Here is a 12,358-nt window from a genome sequence, read left to right on the forward strand (position 1 = left end):
CTCTTCCAGAAGGAAGGTCCAAGGTCCACCCCAGCAGCAAACTGTTGGGCTCTGCTCCCACAGAGAACTTACCCTTATGACTTAACCTCCAAATCCCTACCCACTTAAAATAAATGGATGACTAGAAAATTTACATTGCTAAGCATCTTTCTGTCCCCCCCAGGCCACACGGCAGCACGAGTCCCCAGCTGGGGGTACAAGCAGCTGTGGGGTGCAGGACAGGCAGTAGCACCGTGGTGAAATGAGTGTTTTACGTGTTTCATTTTGCATGCTGCAATTTTCAAAGAACATCTGCAGTCTCCCTGCAATGGCAATATATTCTTCTCAGTTACAGAGCCTTTAAAAGATCTCAGTCTTATAAAGAACAACAAATCTGCAGAAAATAACCATCCAGACTGAGAATGAGACCAAGGGTAGCAGGTGTGCAGGGTCAGGAAGGCACTGATTTCCTGGAAATATTTAGAAAATTGGTATCATTTTGTGAACAAAAGGGGCTAAAACCGCAGCAGAGAACCCAGTATGAGCTGACACGGCCCACACTTCTTCCTGCAGTCATTCAGACCTTGACTGTGACCATGACATCCCAGCTCAAGCCCTGCCAGCCCTCACCTGCTTCCCAGGAGACACCCAGTGACCTCCTGCACTGCACAACTATCAGCCCTGCAACCAGGGAGTCAAAGCTCTCTTACACTTTTTGCCTAATCAGGAGTGTGAGCTGAGGTTTCCAGAGGTGGAATACTAATGATTAACTAATACTAATAATTAGTATATTTGAATCAATCTCAGGTGATTACCTGGAGAAGTGGTTGTAATTTGCACTTTTGGGTTGCCTACAGAAACACCTGGGTTCACTTCATATTGTTTTGGTTGGTGGGGTGTTTTTTTCCCTACATGACATTAGCATGAGTATTTCTAGAGGCATTTTCATTTCTGAAAGGGAGAAAATTGTGCTTTGCATTTTAATTTACCATGACAACTGATTTTCTCCTCCTAAAACATTTCTTAGAAACAAAAGAAACTCCTACTTTCACTTGCCATCTTGCGAACGGCTTGTCCCAGGCCACAAAGTGCACAACCTCTGTAATGTTCAGGACAGGGATCTGGCAGTCAACAGCCTGAGAGCTGAGAAAATCTGCTTTTGTGGTTTCTTTTTCTCTTGATATCCATTCACCATCGAGATGCTACAGTAAAACAGAAGGAAAGTGCAGAAACTGAAGGCTCATATAAAAGAATTCTAGTTGTCAACATATGTTTCTATTTCTAATTAATAACGTAAGGCATTCCCAGATGGTTTATTTAAAAGAAAGGATGCTGTTACTACAGGCACAGGAAAGGGGAAGCGACGCTTGTCTGCGCGTGCAGGTGGTCTATTGATTTAGGAAGTGCTGTGGTGGTCTGCACTTGGGATGAGAAAGGGTAATGTGATGGAGCAAATTTGTGTTTGCTCCTGGAGCTCAGCAGCCAACTCCTTGTTCCTTGATCTACTTCTCTAGATCAGCTGCATGAGACATCATGACTTGCTAAGTGCCTACGGAGCCAAAAGTGGGCATGGCAGGCAAATCTCAGCTGTGCCTCATGAACACTGACTGGGAATCAGGCTGAATGTCTTTTCTGAGGTGGACTTATGAGTTTAATCAAACATTTCATATCTGTGTATGCTGATCCACCAAACTCAGTCCTAGTGTTTCATGTGTATAGTTGTTTATGATAAAATTATAGTGGTGATGTAAAAGATAGGTTTAATACTCATTAAAACTTCTGATTTGGTATTGAACTATGACTAAGAAAATTCAAATAACAGCCTCTGTAACTATGTTGAAGAAACCTCATACTCAACCACAAAACTTGGCATTTAAATGTGTTTAGGAAAACAACCAAGCATGCTGATTCCAGATGTACAAAATGAGAAATAATATTGTGATTTCAGGCTTCAATGGACAACAGCGCAGCTGAACCAGACAAGAGTTAAACAAAACCCCTCAGAGAAAATAAGCAAGAAGTCCCAGCTGTGCATTTCCAAGGAGCCAGCCCATGAAAAGGCTGAGCCTCTTCAGCTCCCCTTGACCACGGCAAACACATTGGCAATGGAGTTGGAAGGTATTTGTAGCCACCTGTAGCAGATAGTGGTGACAGTTCAGAGTGAAAGAATTTTATATAAACATGCCAAAGTTTGGCTGTATCATCAATATTTTAGGAGCTGCTTACAATTAACCTGGTGACCTCACAGTGCAGGTTGGGCGAGTCTTCGAAGCCGAGGCCAAACACCCGGATCCTGGTGCAGTCGGAGGCACGGACATCGCAGAGACCCCCATTTTCTAAGCCTGTGATCTCCAGAGCTTGCTCTGAAAGGGTGAGATAGATACAAAGCTTTAGAGAGTAGCACTTACATGCTGTTCTGTTCTGCTTTATCAGAGATATTGTTTTTGTTGTTCCTGGTTGCTCTGGTTTAATACTTTTGACTGAAGATGTGGATTCATGCCTAAAGGTCTCCAGTGGTAATACATCTGTTGATTCAAATATCTGGTGGTAATGCTTCTCCTCTGATGGGAGCACAGCTGAGAGGACAAGGCCTCATGCCATAACACAGAGAAGCAGGGGAACGAGATGTGGAAATATCTGAAGATGACCATGCCACCAGACTGCTTGTGGTGTGAAACAGCAATGGAATAGAGAGCCTTTTTTTTTCAAAAGCTATGAAGTCAATAAAAGGATCCTTAAAGAAAAGCTTGCCTGTGAGGGTTAAAACATTAATGGGTATCTCAGCTCTTCACTGTGTCAGACACAGGTCTTGCACCAGTTAAGTTTCACTTAAATCCTACTCTGAGACCGTAAGTAGGACTTAAGTGATGTACAGCCTGTACTGGTCCCCTTACAAGGCTGACTTTCACCCATTTTGTTTTTAAAATATTTTATGATTCTCTGGGAGAGTTTCATTTGGGTTCTGTTGTACCTTAGGTATTCATTATTTAAAATTACTCATTGCTTTCATATTGGGGTTATTTTCACAGAGGAAAAATGCAAGCCCACTGGATGGCAGTATTAAAATCTTTAATTTAGAAAAAATATAATTTAGTAGATATCTAAGGTAGCACAACACTCAGAAAGTCTCCTATATCCTCGGTCAATAACAGCAGCCAGTCAGGATCATGGTTTCATATTTTTGTCAAAAAAATTTGTAGTTCTAATGGTCAGGAGAAGCCACTATGTTGACAAATAACACAAAGCAGAACATTTGCTTCTTGTTTTCTGAACAATACTTAATGGCAGGGGAATGACCAGGAGCCCTTGGAGGGATGTCACACACCAGCAGGGTGTAGTTCAAGTTGTTATTCCTGCTACGTGGCAGGGAGAGGCTGCCAAGCTTCCTCTTCCCTGCCCCATCACCACTGCTCTGGCAAAACAATATTGCCCATCAATTTTCTCTGAGCTGTAGCTTAGCTAAAATAAGAGAAGTTTTGTGTCACTTGGTATTTTAGTGGTACATTAGTTCAGCTCTTATTTGCGGGGCAAAATACCCTGAGCTGAGTTGATAACCTTCCCCAGTACCCCACTGTTCTTTAGGGTTTTGCCATTTAGGCTGTAACTACAAGAATGTGGTTTAAACACTGAGATCCCACCAGACTGCAGCCCTTAACAACAGAGCTGCATGGCTCGCATTTTTCCAGAGAAAGGAAGGAAGGAAAGCAACAAAACCATGAAAAATAATGAAAATACTTCTTCCCTCTGTTCTTCTGAAATGCTTTTATCCTTTCTTTCACTTTTTTAAATTTATTTTGCTGTGGCAGTATTACCAAAACTGCTGGACGCTTTGCAATATTTACAAGAAGAGAAACCATTTACAGCTTATCAGCTTTCATCAGTTAGTCGTGGATTCCTGTAATGCACAAAACTATTAGTCAGATGTGGTGGCTGGTTTTGATAAATTGCCTTCTTCTGCGGTTAGTGCATAAAAATTAAAAAAAAAATGCTTCATTATGTTTTTCATGAGATTTTAATAGTTAGCCCCACTAGTACTGAGGTAGCTCACATTGCATTAACGTTTTCATTATCACTGCAGATTTTCAGCCTTGTGTGGTTGAAGTAGAATCTCAGAGTCTGGGAAGGATTGAGGCACAGAAATGTGCTCCTGCAGCCCTTCCTGTTCCACGAAAGCACTCTCAGGTCAGTGGCTTGTTGATGAGACCCGTGCACTTCTCCAGGGGTTTTCTGACATCTTTGTGAGCACATAGCTGGGTCAGGGTCAGGACAACATTACCCAGCCTTGGTGGGTAATCTTTTTTTCGATGACTTACAGTATGAGCACAGAATTTCATATTTATTTCTCTCAAACCTCTCTGTGCACACTTGTCAGGGCTTAACCCCAACCAGAAACTTAAACACCACACAGCCTCTCGCTCACTGCCCCTCCAGCAGGATCAGGGAAGTAAAGGGTAAGTGTGAGAAGATGCATGAGTTGAGATAAAGACAGTTTGATGGCATAGAAAGGGAAGAAAATAATAATAATGATAACAATCATGACAAAATATTTAGAATATAAAAGTGATGTACAATGTATTTGCTCACCACTTGCCAATAGATGCCCAGCCAGTACCTGAGCAGCAGCCCCTGGCCAGCTTTTCCCCCCAGTTTACATACTGAGAGTGATGCCACATGGTATGGGGTATGCCTTTGGTCAGTGGGGGTCAGCTGTCCTGGCTATGTTTTCTCTCAGCTCTATATGCACCACAGACTACTCACTGTCACAGCACGAGAGGATGAAAAGTCCTTAATATAAACACTGCTTGGCAACAACTAAAAAGATCAGTGTCTTATCAACATTAACTCTGATGGAAAATAAAATTATAATGTCTCCTTTTTTGAAGAAATGGATACTCTAGTTCAGACCTGAGACCTCAGTATAGGCAGTACCTAAATATTGACAACAGCTGTTATTTTTGTCTGTTTTTTAAAAGGAGATATCACATGTCAGTCTCTTCTGCCAGGCAACCAGCAATAGGACAAGAGGGTATGGTCTTAAGCTGTGCCAGGGGAGGTTTAGGTTGGATATTAGGAAAAAATATTTTTACAGAGAAAGTAATCAGGCATTGGAATGGGCTGCCCAGGGAGGTGGTGGATTCACCGTCCCTGGAGGTTTTTAAGATGAGACTGGATGTGGCATCAGTGCCATGGTCTGGTAACCACGACAGTGTTGGATCAAGGATTGGACTTGGTGATCTTGGAGGTCTTTTCTCCATGACGTTGGCTTTGGAAAAGTCTCCTGATGGTCGGTAGCTGGGCACTAGAACACACAGATCCTGCTCTTGCTGGGGGTAATGAAATCAAGGCTCAGTTGTCCATCATTCCATGTGTTAGTGGATGGGTAGTTAATAAGCCTGTGCACAGCATACACTCGAAGGCCAGAGGGGTGAAGACATTAGAAGGAAATATTGGAGAGCCTGAAATATCTCAGCAAAATTGCTGCAAGTAGTTCAGCAGAAGACTGGAGGGGAGAAAGACAGGAGCAATAAAAAGACCTGTGAAATGTCATAAAGGTGAGAGTGACAGCAAAAGTGCAGATATCCAGAGGTTATGGAGACTTGGGATGGATGTCTGATGTCTATAGAAAAGCAAGTTAGAGGCAGGAGAGAAATCTGTAGGAAACCGGGTAGTTCAGGGAACAAGTTAGGGGAAAGTATGATCTATTTGAACATTAATGATTTATGTTTAGGGAGTATGAATGTCAAAATACAACAAAATCCAAGACTGAACATTCTCCTTCTTTTCTCTGTATGGCCTGTAGGCCAAAAATGTACTTTGACTTTTACAAGTAGATTAAAAACTGAAGCTCAGGCTGGCACCTGAGGCTCAAATGGTTGACAGGGTACTGTCATGTTATGGTGGAGGAATTAAGAAGCTGTGTGTTTGCATCCTCTGGCTCAGGCATGGGCATCCCACTGCATTTCTAATGCCTGGTCTGCACACATAGCAAGTAGACAAGATGCATCTGTCACCTGGCAGAGCATCGCAGTGGGACACTGATGAACAGCAGGAAATATTGTGGAAAACAGTAAAAAATCACGGGTTTTAATGAAACTGTCTCAAGACAAAAAAGAGAGAGGACTCTGAAGGTGGAAATCTCAAAGGCCTCCAGACCTCAGATGGTCAGATGGAAATAAGGCATCTGCCCTGTTTCATTTGTAAGACTTGTGTTGTGCCTCCCTTGAGAGACAGGGACCCTTCCCCTCCTTCTGCTTTACCTGCAGTAGGAATTTTCAGGAAAGAACAGTAAATTCAGAGCTGCTGACACTGCAGTTTCACTCTGTAAGCATTTACATGAATCAAACCTGACAAGAAGCACAGGCTATATAATAGACTGAACCTCCCTCAACACCCCACCCACCAAATACATGGTTGGTTTTATAGGTTTCTGTTGCAGTGTATTATGTAAATAATATGCACAGATGTAGAAGTGGACACAGTCAACACAAGATCAAGAATCTTGCAAAACTACACTTGTTGAAGTCTTACTGATGAATGGATATGGTTCATGTTGGATTTGCACTTTTGATTAGAAAAGTATCCCAGTGCAAATAAACATTCTTCTGCAGTGTTTGAAAGCTACACATGTGGCTTTGGGCTGGAGCAGCAGACCTGGAATTGAAACCAGCAAAAATTTTGTTTGAATAAAGAGAAGGAACTGAACTGCCCTGTTTTTCTTGAAGAGGATGGTAAATAAGCAATCCAAGTCATGAAGAGCAAATCAAGAACCAGATCATATGGGGTGGGTTTGGTCAAAGTTTTGCTGAGTTGCAAAAGCAAATGACCCATAGTGTCCAGTTGCCTTATAATTGAAATCATGCAGCTGACTGAACAAGCTGCCATGCCAGAGCTTGCTGATGTGGATGTGGAGATCCAGCTACTGTAGCTATGAGGATTCGGTATCAGAGCAGCCTGATGCTTAGTTATCTCACTGCTTGGGCAAAGCAAGACTGAATGTGCCTCCATTCAAGTGCTTGCACAAATATTGTATTTGTTCCTTTTGTATGTAGAGTTATTACAGCAGTCATAGACACAATCACTGATTGCATTATCCTGGAACTCATGCTATCCGTGACCCAAAGCTCATTTGATAATCCTCCCTAAATAAAAAGTGCCAGCAGCCATGCTGTTTGCCAGGAGTTTTGCACATCAGTGACCTCCCTGGCTTCTAAATAAAAACTGTGGTTTTTCCTGCTTCCAAAAGCAGGTCTCAGAGAACCAGAGCAGCTGAAGGAGCTGGGGGGGGGCTCAACCTGGAGAAAAGGAGGCTCAGGAGAGACTTATCACTCCCTACAAATACCTGAAAGGAGGCTGTGGCAAGGTGTGGGTCAGTTTCTTTTTCCAAGTATCAAGTGACAGGACAACAGGCTCAAGTTGCACTAGGGGAAGTTTGATTGGATATTACAAAAAATTTCTGCACCAAAAGGGTGATCAAGCATTGGAACAGTCTGACCAGGGGAAGCCATGGTGTCACCATCCCTTGAGTTATTTAAAAGACCTGTAGATGTGGCACCTGGGGGCACAGTTTAGTGGTGAAAATGGCAGTGTTGGGTTAACAGTTGGATTCAATGACCTTAGGAATCTTTTCCAATGTAAATGAGTCTATGTTTCCATAGTACCAAACTGTAGACCTATGATCATTCTTAACATGGAGTGAACCTGGTTTTCTGCTTTGAGGGTCTCTGGTATCCAGTATGGATTGCATAAACCAGCCCTGGGAGAGTGTGAGAAAAAGCATTTTGCAAGAACTCCCTGCATGTGAGAAATGGCCTGGCTCAATTTCACACTGAAAGCATCCATGTGCTGCAACAATATGGTAGATTATTTTTTGCTTTAGAAATCTCACTATGACATTTTAGGTTTACTTAATCCTTCTATTTTTAAAAGGCTTGCTGGCAATTTACTTCAGCAATAGAAAAGCAGTGTGCTGTTGACTACAGAATATTTGCCTCTTTCCTAGATGGCCTTGAGAGGTGACATAATGTAAGATTCTGGTTGTTCTTTCATGGCTCTTACACCAAAGAAGCTCTCAGTTTTTGTCCCTCAAAGGCACTTCAGGGAAGAATCCAGGGCAGCACATTGAGGCTTCCTACAAATGACTACAGTGATGCCACTCAAAGGGATTTGGGTCATTGTGGGTGTCATCTTAGTCCTTATGTTAACAGTAGTGTCCAGTTGATTGTTTTTAGTAATTTTCCCATCATTACAGTTATTGAATTAGAATAAAATCTGGTTGTTGCACTTGAGTTTTGTTCATGATTGGTTGAACATTCTCTACTGGTAGATTGTGGGCTCTTTACACAACATAAAGCATGATATAAAGGCATTACAGGTTTGCTCTGAATTTTTGGATTTGGCCAGTTTAAATCACACCTTAGAATGGTTTGCAGGTTTTAATTCTATTGCTCAAAAACCATCGTGAATTTGTTATTTATTTTGTGTGCATGGGTATGAGTATTTGGAGAAGGAGGTTGTTTGTTCAGGGCCTTTTGTTTTCTTCTGGATTTAACAAGATTTAAGGCTGAAATTTCCTGTGGTGCCTGTAAACAGCCTGATGTAAAGAAGTTATAGGCATGCTTCTGGAGTGTCTGGCTTTGGTCAGTTTAAATCAGACTTATAATTTTGTAAACTTTTCTAGCAATTTAATTCCATATACTTCAGAAAATGGTTTTGTTTAGCTACATGTTTCACTGCACGACTTTCACTGCTTTGCATTAAAGCAAATAAACTAATCTCCAGGTAAGACTAATCTCCCTGATCTGGTTTGCAGGGAATAGTATGGATCACTGAGCATGCAACCTTCCATGTCCCTTATCATGAGGATTTGATATCCTTCTAAAATTTGGTTTCTATTGACTTTGTAACTATAAAGCTAATAGCCCTCTTCCTGCTCAGCCATGTCTGTTCTTCGAATGGAAAGGACTGGGAGTTAAAACAGTAGATTAAGGCTGATATTGATGTTTGCCTTTTCAGCTTGTTTATTACATCTGCACCATCAGAAAGCAATGTAAAATTGCTACGAAAAGAAGAGAAGCTTCAAAACTAGCATGAACTTTGTGAGTCCCCGAGAATTGCCCACAAACATATTTTATGTGACCCAGAAAAATGAGTCTCCATCAATATAAAGCAGAATACCTGGGTGTCAGTCAAGATGCATCAGTGGTAGGTAAAGTTCATGGTTTTTTCTCTTTTAATACTAAATTGGGGTTTTTTTGTAAATTTTGTAGTTCTTACCAGAATTTTTGTGGTTGGAGGTGTGCATTCCTTCTAAAAGCACAAAAGTTCTGTTTTCAAAAGTGGACAAGTCCTATGTTTAAAAATTTATGTTCTAACAAGTAATCTCAAAGCTTGATATTTACTCATTATAGACTTTGTAATTATGACTGCTAATACCAACTCTGTTTTTAGCCTGAAAAGAATGTAATTGTGTAAATTTTTATGGCCCAGACCTGAGGACTCTGTGGAATAATTTTTTTCATACAGGATGCTCCAAGCCCCATCCAACCTGGCCCTGACACTTCCAGGAATGGGACATCCAGAGCTTCTCTGGGCAACCTCTGCCACTGCATCACTGATGATGAGAAACATTCACTTTTAGGTGTCTGATAGAAAGAAAGTGTACTTTGTAAATAAACATTTAAAAGATTCCCCCCCCCCTCCCCCGGTTGCTTTCAGTATTAAATCATAAATTGTTTTAACTAGGAAAAGGCTGAATAACCAAACCCAATAAAATGTCGAATTGCATAACATGTATCTTCATATTTATTCTTTATCTATTTTCCAATACTTTTCAGTAAGCTGAGGAAAAAAATTGATATTAAGTGGAGATAACAGGTCTCAAAAGAAAAGTTTTCATTTTCAAGTTATATAGAACCTCTTTTACAGAGTATTGATATCTTAGTGAAACTTCTTTAATGTCAGCTTAAAGGAAATAAGAATATATTCTTAATACCTTTAAGTTCTGTGTAAAGAATGCAATCCCAGTGGGATGGAAGCTGTGTATTAATGTGTGGTTTATGTTGCAGCAGTACATGGAGATCTGCTTGAAGTGTTCCCTGCTTTATAGAATTATTTGCTGAAGAAAAATGTATCTCATAGAAACAGATGCATTAGCTTGTAAACTTTAATAGAAGAACACTGCCTCATGCACACACTCGAGGGAATGTGGTGGGGACAGGAACTGGAAACTTTCAAACCTCCCTCAGCTGGATAGATAGGAAAAGTCAACATTGTGGAGCGGGAAAGGCAATAATTAGTATGAGAAAAAAGGAAAAATAAATGAATATTTGTAAATAGAGATCTGATTTTTTTCTTGATAGTGTAACTTCATCACAGTAATAGTAACTGTGACTTTGTTAATACCACATCTGCCAAAGTCAATGGAATTGTTATAATGAGGAGGAGAGTTCAGCCCAATGTCTCACTAATTGAAAACAAAAAAGCCTCTTAAAGAATAATCTCATTTAATAAAGGGGTTTGGGGGTTTTTTTGTTGTTTTTTTAATTGATTTTTTTTTTAATAGCAATTGCACTCTGTTTGGCCAGAAAAGTTTAACAGAGCAAGTAAGCATGGTGTTTGCTGTTCTCACAAGCATGTTTGACTCTTCCTTTGAAATCCAATTTTGAAAAATCAATAAAATTGCTAAAGTGTATTGCATCCTCACTGCCATATAACGTCTTTTGCCATATTAATGAAAAGCTTGGTTGTTTTTTCTTTGTTTACTAATCTAAGCAATTTGAAGAAAAAAGGATCAATTCCTGTGGAGAGGGTCAGGCAGAAATTCCACATTTTCAGGTAACTCTATTTCTGGGGCCCTCGTGGTGCTATAAGATGCGATTCTCCCTTGAAGTTCTGGTCACGGCAGCACCACAGGCTGGTCCCAGAGACAGAGGCCACCAGCATTACACACAGTGAGTAGTTATGTTTCATTTTAGATATCCTGGCGATTTAGGGAATGAACTGATTTTTCTTTGAAAAGTCTAATATGCACTCTTATACTTTGTATAGTCTAATTTATTTGTGGAGGGCACCTATTGACCCAATACACCCTGATGGCTCTGTCTGCAGCATCGTTATGCATCATGTCATCAAAACACATATTGCAAAGGCCAAAAAGCATTCATTTACTTACCAGACTAACAGCCCTTAAATAAGCACTATGATCCGGAATTTAAAGATCAACAAATTGATAGAAGTGGGAGAAGAGTGTTTAGTTCAATCTGTGTGTTCCTATACAAAGTCTGCAAAGCAGATTGGAGTTTGACATAGAAAACTGACTGAAATGCTCTGTCCCCTTTCACCTGAGGATCTCAAAACAACTTAAGTCTTTTCTTTAAATGTTTTCCTCATGTTGTTTTCCTTGAGAATGGGAATTATGCTTAAAAATAAAGTAATTATATAAATGGTGAGATTTCTATAGCATGTACTTTATCCTCACCTTCATTCCTGATCTGATTAAAAAGCACTAAGCTTATTCCTCCATGAGGGAGAGACATTTTCCATCAGAAGACCCCACCTGAGGAACTGCGATAGCTGACCCCATACTTTTGTTCATTATATTTTTTTTTAAATATTTAGTGCTTTAATATATGTTATATAATTAGAACACATGAACAAGACTCAGCCCAAAGAAGTCTGATGAATTCAGACAGGTCTATGTAATAACTAAAAATACCAGGGTGTAATCAATACAACTGCTGTGGCAGATGGATCTGAGGGACCTGTGTGGTTGTGGTTCACAGCTCTGGAAATGCAGTTGGGTTCACAGGACTCCTTTATAATGTTACTGAAGTGTATTGATACTAAAATGGGATATCCATAAGTGAGGTAGGTAAGTGTTAACTTCTCACCTTCTCACTGTCATTTTTGCTCACTTTAATTTCTGTGCTATTTTTTCCCCCCAGAACTTTCCGCGCAGAAATTTAAACTTCAAGTGTCATTACTTCACTGAAACTAATTTGTCCCTATTATTCCTCATTACCTTTTGTCTTGTAACTGCTCTTTAGAGCTTCATACAATCTGCGTATTACATTGCTCTATGTGTGCTTTACTAGTCCTGATTTATTTTTTTATAAGCAACATGGTCAATATATACAAATGGTGAGCACCAACCTGATTTGCTATCTGCCGTAATTGGATTCTGCCTTTAATTACAGGTGGTAATGACATTTTAAGCACCTTATACAGGTGTTGGGGGGGTGGGGGTTATGAAATGTTAAGCAACATTAAGAAAGTCTAAGCTTCTGGAGCGTTGCCAAATTTCAGAGGTGCCTTTCAACTCCAAATTGCGATTTTCATGTGAGGGTAATTATAGCTCTGGCCACCTGGACTGCTCCTATTG

The 12,358-nt window shown here is 40.4% G+C and overlaps 1 protein-coding gene across 1 annotated transcript in view; it reads right to left on the minus strand.

Annotated features, from left to right (window-relative positions):
- The window catches only part of LOC114002759 (von Willebrand factor D and EGF domain-containing protein-like), a 182,790-nt gene that overhangs the window by 83,767 nt on the left and 86,665 nt on the right, over window positions 1-12,358 (minus strand). The window contains exons 12-13 of the mRNA XM_039386360.1: window positions 2,206-2,342; window positions 1,026-1,181 (exon numbers count right to left, since the gene is read on the minus strand). Of these exons, the coding sequence (XP_039242294.1) occupies window positions 1,026-1,181; window positions 2,206-2,342 (293 nt within the window). The remainder of the gene's footprint in view (window positions 1-1,025; window positions 1,182-2,205; window positions 2,343-12,358) is intronic.

This window comes from Pipra filicauda, unplaced genomic scaffold (assembly GCF_003945595.2).
Source record: "Pipra filicauda isolate LSUMZ 115617 unplaced genomic scaffold, ASM394559v2 scaffold47_size6085603_pilon, whole genome shotgun sequence".
NCBI classification, from domain to species: domain Eukaryota; kingdom Metazoa; phylum Chordata; class Aves; order Passeriformes; family Pipridae; genus Pipra; species Pipra filicauda.